General features: G+C 28.9%; 2 protein-coding genes across 2 annotated transcripts in view; both read right to left on the bottom strand.

The window, feature by feature from the left end:
* The window catches only part of LOC142328414 (uncharacterized), a 147,175-nt gene that overhangs the window by 87,298 nt on the left and 45,393 nt on the right, over positions 1–14,484 (bottom strand). The gene's annotated exons all lie outside the window — the stretch shown is intronic.
* Positions 1–14,484, bottom strand: part of LOC142328415 (ras-related protein Ral-a-like) — a 31,269-nt gene that overhangs the window by 1,398 nt on the left and 15,387 nt on the right. Inside the window, exons 2-3 of the mRNA XM_075372132.1 lie at positions 1,976–2,062; positions 1,104–1,278 (exon numbers count right to left, since the gene is read on the bottom strand). Coding sequence (XP_075228247.1) covers positions 1,104–1,278; positions 1,976–2,062 — 262 coding nt within the window. The remainder of the gene's footprint in view (positions 1–1,103; positions 1,279–1,975; positions 2,063–14,484) is intronic.

Raw genomic sequence — 14,484 nt, 5'->3', positions numbered from 1 at the left:
TATGCAATGCTGTTTTTACTAAAATTTAGCAGTTTTGAAACAAATTTGGCTGCCACCCACTTCATCTTCAAAACATTAGTAAAAATTGCTTCACATGACCCATATCAAATTCCTATTTCTTCAGCAACCTCTCCTCCAATGGCAATTCTGTGATTAGCAAGCACAAACTTTAACTTTTTCAACATTTTCATCAATGATTGATGTGCTAGGATGCCCCAGACTTCATATTAACTTTGATATCTTCTCAGACTTTCTGAAAGCATTTTTACAAGTGATAAATTCATTGCCAAAGGCCTTTAAAATTTTATCTTTGTTGCACTTAATTCCGTTTTGAACACAAAATTTCTGATTCAACATTTTGCTATACAAAAAAAATCACCCAACACAGTAAGTATATCTTGTTATTTCACTCTTCAGACAACACATTGCAGCTGGCTGAAAATTAACAAGTATATCCGCTGACATTACTATAACACACAGAAAAAAGATCAACTTAACTGACAAGATAAGTGTGCATAATTCAGAAATTCTCGTTCATTTTTTAACAGACCTTGTATTTTATTATTTATTTTAAAATTGTTTTCTATATTCATTATTTTAATGCTGACGTATAATAAGACGATCAGCAACATTTGAATAATTCTTTCTTTTATTAATAAGTTTTCCTCATTTTTTTTTTAAATAAGTTTTTTTAATGACTTTTTATAAAAACAGTAGGGAAGTAAATTTTAATTTCTCTTAAGACAATTTTTATAAATTCTTATTTTTTTATTTAAAGATTTCTACTTGTTAGATTTTTGTAATGAAATACTGTATCTGTTTTTTATTACATTGTATCTGTTTCCAAGTATTTTTTAATTTATTGAAATACATTTACTTTTTTATATTTTCATACTTTTATTAAACATTAGAATGATATGACCACCCTGTAAAAAAAGTTTTTTTTTTTTCATTTTCTAGTTATCCAGATTTCTGATAATCCAGATGTAACCTTGCAAAGTTAAATTCAAATAAAAATGGTTTACTGTATTTCTGTTTATTATAATTTGATGGATTCATTACAGCTTCTTATCTATCTAAAATTACACATAAAAAAAACTAACCTTATAAACATTCTCTCTTGTTTTAGCTGATGTTTCGACATAAGGTACACCCCACTGTTGAGCACGACTTTGTGCATCGGCCAATGTAACTTTTCGTTTTTCATCTAAATCACCTTTATTACCGACTAACAAAAATGGTATACTTTCATCATTTTTTACACGCAATATTTGTTCCCTGAAATGAAATTAAAATTCAACTGAAAATTAATTCATTCAAAATAAATATTTTAACACATTTATCAACATATACAATCCATCATACAAACTGATTTTAAATCATATAATTACATTAAATTTCAATTACAAATACAAAAAAAAAAAATTCTAGACGGATAATTGCTATAAGAATTCTGTACTTTTCAAATGCGGTGTGCATTTAAAAGGTACAGTGGTATACTGTTATAAATTAAGCATATTACGTTTTCAGTATGGAGAAAGGAATTTGAATCTGTATACAAGCATCCACATCGTTCTCTACCATCGGTTAAAACACATTGGCTACAATTTAACATCATAGCATTATAGAAGTACGATGCTTAATGCAAAAAAGCATGTAGTTACACACACTGTTCCACCTTTATACAAGTAGAAATACATTTTTGGTATCGCTTACCATACTTTATCTAGTGGATGAGAGACGAAGTAATCTACCAATTCATACAGATGTATTTTTCTAAACTTCAACCTTATCTAGAGGCCCTACCCATGTTTCCTGAAAGATGTCCCTCTTAATTTTTGATGGAGAACCTTACTCAGGTTTCAAAACCTGGAGACTGAATGGTCTGGATTCACCTGAATTGAATTAGTAGAATACTCAGTATATATTAATTTTCCCATGAAAATGATAAATCAAAATCAAATAAAATTCTTACCTGAAATCTTGTGTCGCTTGAAAACTTTCATCTTCTGTAATTGAAAACACACACAGGAAACCTTCACCGCTGCGAAAATAATTATCCCTAAAACACAAAAACATCACGCAGTTACAAACTGCAGGAAAATTTTAATTAAAAAAAGAAATAACAATAAACAATGAAATACAACATTCTTTTTTAATAAAAATAAATAAATCTGCATCACTTCACCTCCCTCAAAACAAATAATGTTTTCACTAAAACTGAGCATGTTTAATAAAATATCTTAGGTATGACATATGACTGTATGGGATGCAAGTTAAAAGGATTTACTTGCCATATAGACTAAAAAATAAATAATTTTTTAATTGACTTAAAAATGAAGTTTTCTAATATTATTATTTTATCTGTACTTAAATCAAAATATGTGCACGTAGATTTGAATAAATGTATTTACTCAGACATTCAGTAAACTCTCAGATAATTTGGCAGATCAAAATGAATCTTTTACCGAAGTGTTTATTGAACTCAAAGATTTAATCCTAAAATATCCAGATAATCGCATTATTAGATGAGCAGTAAACTCTAATACTGTGTAATTTTAACACAGTAAATAATATTAAATAAATTTAAAAAATTTCTGTTTAACAATAATAATGGGCTTTCCGTGGGGACTGCGTGTGAGGCTAGAGTGGTGAGATATATGAGCGCACCTCGTGGGAGGCTAGACCAATCATTACGATCAACTGGTAACAAATGGGATGTCCCTGAGGTACTGATTTGGGAGGGCAGAGTTGTGTTCTTATAATATGTCTGCAAACAATCATTTGATTTTCAAATGGGGTATTTGTTAGAAGGTTAAAGGCTAACTTTTGGATGCACAAAGTACACTCAAAATCTAACAGAACACAATTATTTAGAAATGTATATATATATAAATTTTTGTTTTAAACAATTCTTTTAAGAATTATACTCCTCTGCACTATATATAAATATATTTATTTTATTAGATTAACCAAAGTACAGAATAAATAGAGTAGAATAACTTACCTTATTCCACTATATATGCAAATATTCACCTCAAATTATATTACAAACTTCGTAAAATATAATAACATATCATGCATTTATTTATTTTATTTCAAATTTAAAACCTTTAATCCTTTTATTTTTATTTTAAACTTATTCGGTTAAATTAAAAATTAAACAAAATTTAAAATATGAAAAATTAAAATTAACATTTAAACATTTTAACATATCTAAAAATATGACATCAAGGCATAAAATCAAATTAAAATTAAAAAAATAATTTTAAGTAAAGCAATTAATTATGCATGTTGTCCATTTAACTGAACTTACTTCACCAACTACTTTACTAATTACTACTTTCTTTAATTTTTAATTTAACTGAATAAGTTTAAAAAAAAGATTAAAGGTTTTAAATTTTAAATAAAATAAATAAATGCATGATATGTTATATTTTACGAAGTTTGTAATGTAATTTGAGATGAATATATAATGCAGCTGTAGTATAATAAGTTAAGTCATCCTACTTTATTTATTCTGTACTTTGGTTGATTAAATAAATAAAAAATAATATATACATATATATATATATATATATATATATATATATATATATATATTATTGTCTGTTTGTTAATGCATCATGCAAGAACCAGAGAACCAACTGACCAATTACTTTTAAATTTGCAGGAAGGTTATCTCAGAGAAGGTTTTAAGCCATCAACAGAGGCCCTAACTCCTTTGAAGATTAAGATATTAAAAATATTCATTATTTCTTCGCCCCCAAGGTGGGTGAAGTTGTAAATTAAACATATTCATTGAGAAAAAATAGATTAATCCTTTTACCTTACAAGAATATGGGAATTTTATGCAGAAGTTAAAAAAACTTTTAAATTACTATTTTTGAATATATACTTTTTATAACATTATAATACTATACAAATATAAAACCTTCTACACTATCATACTTTTGAAATTGCACTATCGATAACTAAAAACGAACGTTTACACTGATAACATTTTGCATCAGGTTTTTCTCAGTATGATTACTTTAGCGTTGCTGCATTAGCTCTGCAGGGCACTAACTTCAAATATCTTTTGTAATAATATGGTAAATATGATAGTTAACTTTTCCTAATGTAAATACATAATTAATTTCATTTCATTAATAAAATTATGTCACAACTGTCTTTAATCTGTATCAGGTCAAGTTTTAATTACTGATCTGATAAATATTCAAATATGACAAGTGAATACAATTAACAACCGATTACCCAGAGTTTATTAAAATGAGAACAAGTTAAACTTAAACAACTTATCGACAAGTTAAAATACATGTATTTCAGATATCACTTTAGTTTAAAAACAACATTTTGCCCTCGCACTTGTCTACTGTAGCAATCCAGTAATCTAGCCGCTTTGCGCAAAGTGTGAGTTTTACACAGTTAATAAATTAGGATGTAGTAACAATAGTAGTGAAAGAGGGTTGACTAAATGCGTCTTTATAGCAGCGGAATCTGCACATTCATTACCCAGAATCCCCTCATGGCTAGAGATCCAACAGAAACTCACTTGTGTGTTGTGATGGTTCAACTCAGCGATTGCATTGTAAATTTCGATGACGATAGGATGTCTGCTTTGTCTATGAAATTCCAGCCACCCGAAGGGCTTGTACCAAATAGTTGAAGACGATTCCACAACGTGATTTCTCCAGAAAGTTTGACAGGCTCTACTGGCATTGCAACGAGTATAACTAAAGAAGGGTTCTGTGTACATGGCTGATGTTAGTTGCTCTTTTTCTTGGGGATATTACCGATAATGAGCATGATAAGGGACAGGATTTACAGCCTCCTGTTCAAATAGGTAAAAGACCTTGAATATCTGTTGCCAAAAAAAAGAGACAAAACATTGGGTTTAGAATGGTTGACATACGATGTTACCACAAAGCTTTGTAATGCTCAAATATTTACTGGAACTCCAGGAATAAACTTTCCAATTGATGACCCTAACAATATATTATTCAATGTATTCATTATTTAGATTTTTTACGAATAAATTAGTTGATATTCTATGAAGCAGACTAATCTTCATGTCAAAAATTTCTTTAAAAAAAAATACTAAACCGGTTTTTGAGGTTTCACCTGTGGAAAAAGACTGATAATTATAAGATGCTTTTATTTGCAGCTGTATATATGCTATCAGCAATTGTTTGGAAGCCAAAAATTCAAATTTATGACACAAATCCCTTTTTACAACTCTTGGATTTGAAAAAAAATTATCCCATAAGAGCCAAACTTCTGTCACATTTCCTCCACCTTACTGATGATAATAATACTTAACCATCTCCAAAAAATAAAACCTGTTATCTTGTTAACAGATTCAGAGAAGTATATACACATGAAAAAATTTAGCGATTGATTAAAGTTTACTGGAAAGGTAGGCTGAACTAGTTTAGTAAAATAAAAACGGTACCCTTTGGCATTAAGACGTATGCTAATTCAATCAGAAACTGGTTATATACAAAACTTGATAGTTTATGTAGGTGCATTATATGGTTAGAACTGTAAATTTCTTTATACAAATTTGGATATATGAATATAATTGTTTATAATCTAATATATAAAGAATATTTATTATAAAAAAGTTTATTATAGGTTTTAAATTTTTATATAATTCAACTACCATTTCATACACATAATCATTTTGATTTACATTAAACATAAACTTCTTTTTAAAAGAGGATTTCTTTCGTTTTCTAAATTTTCTTTCCGATATACCAATTCAAAAGCAATATTATGCAATATATTTGACGCTGTGTTTTTATATTGAAAATTATGTATAGTAAACTTGGACAATTTTTCCATGTTCAATATAATTTATATTTAGTTTTATTTTTACATTTAAGTTTATAATCAATAACATTTACAGTTTCATGTAATTTTGAATATAACAATGTAAGATATTCAGATATATTGTATGTAGAATCATCATATTTTTCTAAAATATCTGCAATCTGTAAACATGAGATCATTTTAATATATAATTATGGTACTCACGTATTAACGCCACCGCAGCTACAGCTTTATTTAAAAACAAAGTAGTCAATCAGATTTCGGTGGAAAATGGGCTGAAAAAGATTCAAAACAGAATATAAATGGTTATTTATATTTATTTATTTTATAAATATAATTTAACCAAACTTAACCTACGCTCGCTAACCTTGACTTAATTAACACCCTAATTTTTTTAATAAATTCAGTAATTACAATTATTTATTATTTAAATAATCAAATTGCAATAATTACTGAATTTATTAAATAAATACTCAAAAAATTACGATGTTAATTAGTCAAGGCTAGCGAGCGTAGATTAAGTTTGATTAAATTATATTTATAAAATAAATATTTATTTATGTTAAACTCTATTTTCGGCCCATTTTCCACCGAAATCCGATTGACTACTTTGTTTTTAAATAAAGCTATAGCTGTGGTGGTGTTAATACTAAGTACCTATAATTACTGTTGTAATAAGTAAATTACAAAATCATTTTTGAACTATAAATGAGGTTTATAAATAATTTATGTTTTACATACAGTTGAAATTACAATAAAATAGTTCATATTAAACAATGAATGGTAATAAATATTTGTTGCATATATCAACTACAACACTGATCTCAGCCGGAATTCCGGCTGCTGTGGAAATGTCTAAAGTCACTGGTCAAACTGTGAAATCATAAGAGGAATGTAATAAGAGAATGTCTTATGAATGTCATAAAAGGTTTGTGATAATTTAATACTATCAATAGCTTCCTGGATATCCCCAAGTTTTATATTAAATGTAATAAAATTTAATAGATTTTTTCATCAAAAATTTCAAGTTATATCAAGATGCATATATCTGAGTGTAACACTCGGTTACAAGCAAAATTAAAAGAACTTGAAAATATCGATGATTGATTACATCAAATCGAAAAAGAAAACAACTGTGCATGAATATTCAAATCATATGTTTGAAAATGATAGATTAAACAATAAAGCAGAGACATAAAACTATGGCAGTACCATTTACACACGATAATGAAGATAATTGTATTGTAATTATAGATACAACCAGACGATTCGTATATTATTCTATGATTCTTTTAAATTAAAAAAAAGATCCCGATTATGAAATCCTATATCGAAAAGTAAAGGAGCCAAACAGTATTAAATTTTTCAATTATGCATGCCATGATCTTAAATTTAAAAGGAAAGGCAATCATTTTGATATAGCAATCGACATTGATAGTTTAAAACAAGAATTAGATGATTTAATATATTATTATTTTTAGAAGGGGAATGTCCATTAAAGCTGATTTCATTCAAAAGAATTAATTGAGTTTTATAATAGAAAAGCCGCAATCAGGATTCCGCAATCGATTATTATTCAGAAACTTTGGCTATTCAGAATTCCGATGAGTCAAACACTATATATGAAGTTAGTCTAAAATGTAATAAAAATCATTAGATTTACTAATTTCTGGTACATATAAAAGTTAGATGTTATATGAAAAAAACGTTTAATAAGTTGCAAATCACAGCAACAGTAAAAGAAGAATGTTAAGGTGAGTCAATCTAAAGAACTATTATTACATTAAATCTCATCGGCCCTTTTTTTAATGCGACAAAGTTATATCATGATGAAGGGAAACAGTCTGATAATTTGTTACAAAAAAAAAAAACAATCTAAAGAATTAAATGAATCCTGGATCGGCTTTTTATGAGATTACGGGTGATAATAAAATAAAACTATTACAATTACTACTGGTACACGTATGTTTATAAAACATTATTATTACTCGATATTGCTTCATGGTTATCAAAAGAGTTTTATGATAAATGTTATGATATGAAAGATTATTTCATCAAAGACTTTCATATCAAAACGATAATATTTAGCTGCATTCAAAGTTGTAATATATAGAAAATAATAGACTTGGAGATGAGAATTTAAAACGCAAGTTGCAAATTAACGAAATGGTAATGTAAAAATCCATGCCCACACCATATTTGTCATCACACATTTCCCACATGATGAAAGTGATAATTGCCTTGTAATTTTAAATAAACAACAAGCTAATGATGAGTATAAATATTATGCTATTCACGTTTGCTACACTGAACACGTTCACATTCAACGTCGGGTTCAATATAGCATTATAGAGTTTGTTCAGCATTTACTGTTTTTTTCCGGTTTTATATGAAATTATTTTAGCCTTGCAAATCTGAAGGAACATATACTATAAAGAAGATTATTTTAAAAACTGATAATGAAATAGGTTTGAGGTGAACTGACATTAGCGAATTCTACTCGCGCAAGTATCTCGGGAACGGTTGGACCTAGATGCATGAAACTAGGACCTATTGTTCTGGAAAGTACTCTTTTAAACCGTTAAGGTTTTCAAAATCGCATCAAAGATTGTGTAGGACGCACCCTTTTCAAGATACGCCCTTTTTTATAAATCATTATTTAATATAATAAATATCAATTTTTTATGTATAATATACATAAGATAATGTCATTAGCTATCTCAACAATAAAAAAATGAACAATCCACAACTTTTATCACATATCATCCCGCTTTCGCTTAAAGTAATGATGACCGATTTTTTCAAAACATAGTAATAAATTTAAAAGTGATTAGAACTGTTAACCTGTTGACTGCTAGATAATAAAAACATATTTTTATTTTATTTCATCATCAAATACAAAAAATATTGTAAGAAAAAGCATATCTTGAGAATGGTTGGACCTAAACGCATGAAACTAGCAGCTATTGCTCCAGGAAGTTGGAAAGTACCCATTCAAAATCGTGTTAGAATTGGCCTAGGACACACCATTTTCGAGATAAGGAACTAACAATGATTTTGAAGTTTAAACTGACATTATAGACATTAAATAATAATCAATGATATATTACACAATCGCTGAAAGTAATGATGACCAAATATCATAATACAATTTGCACTTAATCATGGTGATTGCAGTTAAATGAAAGATTGGATTCGATGAGAATATAATAATAAAACAGTGGTTCCCTTTATAGTTGAGAAATCATTATTAATAGAGACGGGGGAATCCCCATGACAGCATCAAACTATTCAATGAATAAAACAATTGTTTTACTATGAATTTTTCAATAAATTAACTGTTTTAACATGTAAATTTAACGTGAACACACATTCATCATTGTGAGTAGCCGTTCTTTAATGTATCTAATAAACCCGTGAAAAGAGACCTTCAGGTTCAAACTTCATTTGATTGTTGGTTATTTACTGTAATTTTGGGGGACATCTCAAATCCATGTTTGGCTATATATTTTGCAGTAAATCCACTCTTTCAGCTCATAAATTTAACTACAAACACATGTTCATCTAAAAAACATGACATCGGGTTCAATTCCAAATAATCACTACTTTCATAGAAAGCAAAATGACAGTTGAACCCGAGGTTTCTATACTACTCATATGTCTAATAATGCCGCAGATGCTCCTAAACATCTGCCAAGAGTTAGATTATTGTTCTAGACATCTGCCAAGCTACAAAAGGTGCATACATTGAAGTTGAATAACCTATAATAAAACAGGGAGAGTTGTTTGTTCTCTTAATATACACTGTACACTTTAACACTGTACAATTAGATACTTTTAAACCAGACGCAAATGTAAATTCAGCTTAATGAATCTGCAGACAGAATTCACTAGGGATATTCTTATAAATATTATTTAAGTTGGTAATTTATAATTTATAAGCAATTTCATATAAATTAGATAATCAGTACAGTAATATGTTAACATAAGATCGCAAATTAAAGTAAATTTTAATAACATTAAAATTTTTAAAACGAAATTTTTATTGACTGAACAAATTTTAACAAATGTTACCTATGTGTAAATTCAGTAAACATTACTGAAGACAGGCTTATGCCCGAAACCCACCTGGTTGGTCTAGTGGTTAACGCGTCTTCCCAAATCATCTGATTTTGAAGTCGAGAGTTACAGCGTTAAAGTCCTAGTAAAGCCAGTTATTTTTACACGAATTTGAATACTAGATCGTGGATACCGGTGTTCTTTGGTGGTTGGGTTTCAATTAACCACACATCTCAGGAACAGTCGAACTGAGAATGTACAAGACTACACTTCATTTACACTCATACATATCATCCTCATTCATCCTCTGAAGAATTATCTAAACGGTAGTTACCAGAGGCTAAACAGGAAAAAGAAAAGAAAGAAAAAAAAAAGGCTTATGCCCGAAAGCGCTTCAATGTGAAAAAAGTAAGGTATGAATATTCTTTCATTCTGTACTTTGTGGAGTGTGTAAATAAGTTGTAAATAATAAAGTTACCACAACAACTGAAGGAAAGCTGAAATCAAACAGTGGCTTTAAGAAAAAGTGGTTGCTTGCAACTGCGTTTACATATTTTTTTTTTTAAATTTCACCATTATATTAAATTGTACAATGTTTACTGATATGATTTTAATGTCTTTAAATTTGTTATTCTTTTTACACAGATGAGTCTTTGGCAGAAATATTGCGAATAATAATGATGATGATGATAATGATAACAATAATAATAATGTGATAATGATAATAATAATAATATTAATGTCAACGAAGTATAAAGTAGTCTGATAAAACTGTACGAAAGGCATTATTAAACCATGACTGTGTGTCGCTGGTTATTATAACAAACAGGATACATGCAAACTACTAGTTGCGGCTGTACTTTTGGAAGAATATTTTTATAACTTTCTGACCTCAATAAAAAGCTTAATATTAAATACTTTATTTTCAAAATATAGTCATCTTGTTCAAATTGTTTCAATGATTACAACGATGTGTTTTTCCCATAAAATGTTCCTTTTGTACAAACAGAATTCCCTATGTTAAAACTGATAATTTTATTTCTAAGTCTATTTATGCTAGATGTGGAGTAAGACAAGGCATGCACTTCGGTTCTCTAATTTTCATAGTATTTATAAATGACAGTTTATTCATAAGCTACTCACATCTTTCTTTTTTTAGTTTTTTTTTTCTTTTAGTATTTCTTTTAAATTACAAAAAGAAAATTGATTTCATACTCAATTTTGAAGGTTTGCAAATGCCGATATATTGTGGAACTGAATAATACAAAATAATACTGCAATACAAAAGGTATCTTCTATTAAAGACTTAGCTGTATGATTTGATAGCATAGGCCATAACAACAAAGACAACTGTAAAATTCCAGCAAGTACTTTGAAAAATTATTACACTACCAAGAAGTTAAGATTTCAATTCCAAAATCTAACAACATAAACTGCAAAATTAAAAAAAAAATTATTAAATGAAAATAGACAAAATTTGCCAGAAATTAAATAACAAGATAGCAGGTGATAGCTTGAAAAATATGGAATTATGGAAAGAATCATGAAAAACGCAAGAAAATACTGAAGAACTTGCTAGAAGAGATATGGAAACTGAAAAATTCCATGAAAATTAGAAAAATGTATTAATAGATCTACTACACAAACAAAAAGATGAAACAGAAGTAAACAACCACAAAGGGATTTTCCTCTTACCTTTGACAAATAAAATACTTTGAAAAGTACTTCAAAATAGAATTGAATTAATCATAGACTTAATAACTGGGAGAACATGAAGGATTCAGAAAAGTATGATCATATGCACAACAAAACACAACCCTTAAAACAATAATAAGGAGAAAAAATGGCAAGGCATAAAAATTAAGTAATTGTCTTCATAGATCTCAGAAAGGCATACAACTCGATCTATAGAACTTCCTTATTTAATGTTCTAGTATTTGGTAAGGATCTCAACATAATTAACATTACTAAACAGACAGACTATTCTAAACACAAAATCAGATGTAAAATTGTCAGAAGAATTAGAAATTAAAACAGAACTAAGACAAGGGAGTGGTTCAGCATCGATTACTTTTATCTGTGTACTAAAGAAAGTAATAAACTTCCAATGAGAACCAAAATATTTAGGGAAGAATTGACTTTACATTTTTTTTTACAAATTTTTAACAATGATATGCAAATTTAAGTCAGTCAAGATGGAGCTACAAAAGAGACTGCAACAGTATATAGGCTTATCAACACTGAAGGTAAGAAGTCATCAAAACAGCAAGACAGAGCTGCAGTGGCTACTAAAAAATAAAGATGCCGACAGAAGACAGAGAAACCTCAGCAAAAACTATCAAAAGGGTAATAACAAAATGTTATGTGTATGAAGCTTTATTTTATCTTAATTGCTTCAGCTGTTAACTAATTTTGTTATCTCATAAAACTTTTGATTGAAACGTTGTTGTGATCATGATTTTGTGTAAACAAATCTGTATTGAATTATTTATAACAAAATTCATAATTAAATGATAGATATAATGAAATGTTATTGTTTTCTGTAAATAGTTTTTTATAACATAGTATGATGTAAGTAATAATAGCAGTAGTAGTTAAGAGATGTACATAGGTAGTTTCCTTAAGGGTTATAAATATAACTTTTTTTTTTTTATATATAAGAATACTTTGTAAATAATATTAAAATTTATTTATGTAAGGATTACATGGATCTCACAATCAAAAATTAAAGAAATAGTTTTTTGTAACCGATCTCAGATTTTTTTTAGCGAGTTTTACCAAATATAGTAGGTCAGGCAATTTTCGGTAAACACATTAGATGGAAAATTGACGTGGAGGTTTTTCCTTTATATTGTTGTAAATATAAGTTTACGGTTATCAAGCGATGGGGTGTTTTTTTTCTACATCTAGTTGGAAATTATGGAATATTTACAGACATCAGAAGAAAACAAAATTGAAAAACTAATGGGCATATTATTGTGCAGACATGTTTAGAGCAACATATTTTTGTTCAAGTTGTTAATAGAACCTTTGAAAAGCCTGAGACTGGAAGTGTTGATTATCAGAAGAAACTGGTGAATGGATCATAGCAAATAGAAAAAAGAAGAATAGTCAAGAAAGAATTATTCTTTCTCTAGATAGAAATTTTTTATTGGGTAGAGTTACATCCTACTGCCCACAAAGTATGGTTGAAATTAAAATAAATCTGACACTCCTCTTGCAAAGTACAGTGAACTTCAAATGAAATGATACTCCTAGGCAAAACAATATATGAGAATGGCGTGCGCAAGGCTTTAATAAACATTGCCTCATGTGTTTTACCCCATTTACATCACATGGCATGACTTGCCAACAGAAGACACGGTCTGAATTGCAAAACTACTTTTAAATATGAGTTGGGATTATGATACGAAACATCTTTAACTCAAGGTTGATTGTCAGTCAACCCAGGAAGCATGCTTCTAGATCAAACTTTAGCAAAAGGGAGTCATGCTAAGGCTAATCACAATGGCAAGAAATGTTTTTGTTGTAGAAAATTAGGTCATCTCTCTAAAAATTGTTAAGTGGGACTTATTTGTTGTAAAAGCAAATTATATGGCATAAATCAAATGAATGTCCATCTAATAAAACAACACTTTACTATAGTTGAATCAGGCTTGGAAAAATTAATGCAAGTGTTAACATTTTATGACGGTATCTAATACTCCACAACAATCTAGAGTAGCTGAGAAAGAAAACAGAATCATTTGTGAGGTGGCAAGATCCTCGTTGCATTCTGCACTCAACTTACCCAAATTGCTTAGGGGTGAAGTAATGAAGCAGTCCTTTCTGCTACATATACAATAAATAGAACAGCATTGACAAAAATGAAAGGAAATGCCTCTGTTGAGTTGTTTCTGAAAAGGAAAGTGAATATCAACTACCTCAGAATTTTTTGAACTGAATGTTTTGCTTGGATTCTAGACAAAAAAAAAAGAAAATTTGATGCAAAATCATTAAAGGTTAGATATGCAGACTGCAGTTATGGAGTTTATTTTCTAGACAAGTAAAAAGTTGTTACTTTTTACGCTCTGACCTCAGAGTGACTTAAGATTCAGAGGTTAAATTTGGTTAATTTATATCTATAATTATAAACAGCAAACTTTTGGGTTATAGTTAATATCATCCAATATAACCATTATATTACCATTGTTATTTATTTATTTTATAAATATAATTCAACGAAACTTAACCTACGCAAGCTTTTCTTTCTTTTTTTTGCTGTTTAGCCTCCGGTAACTACCGTTTAGGTAATACTTCAGAGGATGATGTGTATGAGTGTAGTCTTGTACATTCTCAGTCCGACCATACCTGAGAATTGTGGTTAATTGAAAACCAACCACCAAAGAACACCGGTATCCACGATCTAGTATTCAAGTCCGTGTAAAAATAGCTGGCTTTACTAGGACTTGAACGCTGGAACTCTCCACTTCCAAATCAGCTGATTTGTGAAGATGCGTTCAATAGACCAACCCGGTGGGGTTAACCTCCGCAGGCTAACCTTGTCTTACACCACGTGAGTAATAACGTATACGATACAAAAGTTAAGGT

This window comes from Lycorma delicatula, chromosome 7 (genome assembly GCF_047948215.1).
Source record: "Lycorma delicatula isolate Av1 chromosome 7, ASM4794821v1, whole genome shotgun sequence".
Classification (NCBI taxonomy): Eukaryota; Metazoa; Arthropoda; class Insecta; order Hemiptera; family Fulgoridae; genus Lycorma; species Lycorma delicatula.
Note: the sequence above shows the minus strand (reverse complement) of the source record. Positions and strands in the feature narration are given on the sequence as shown.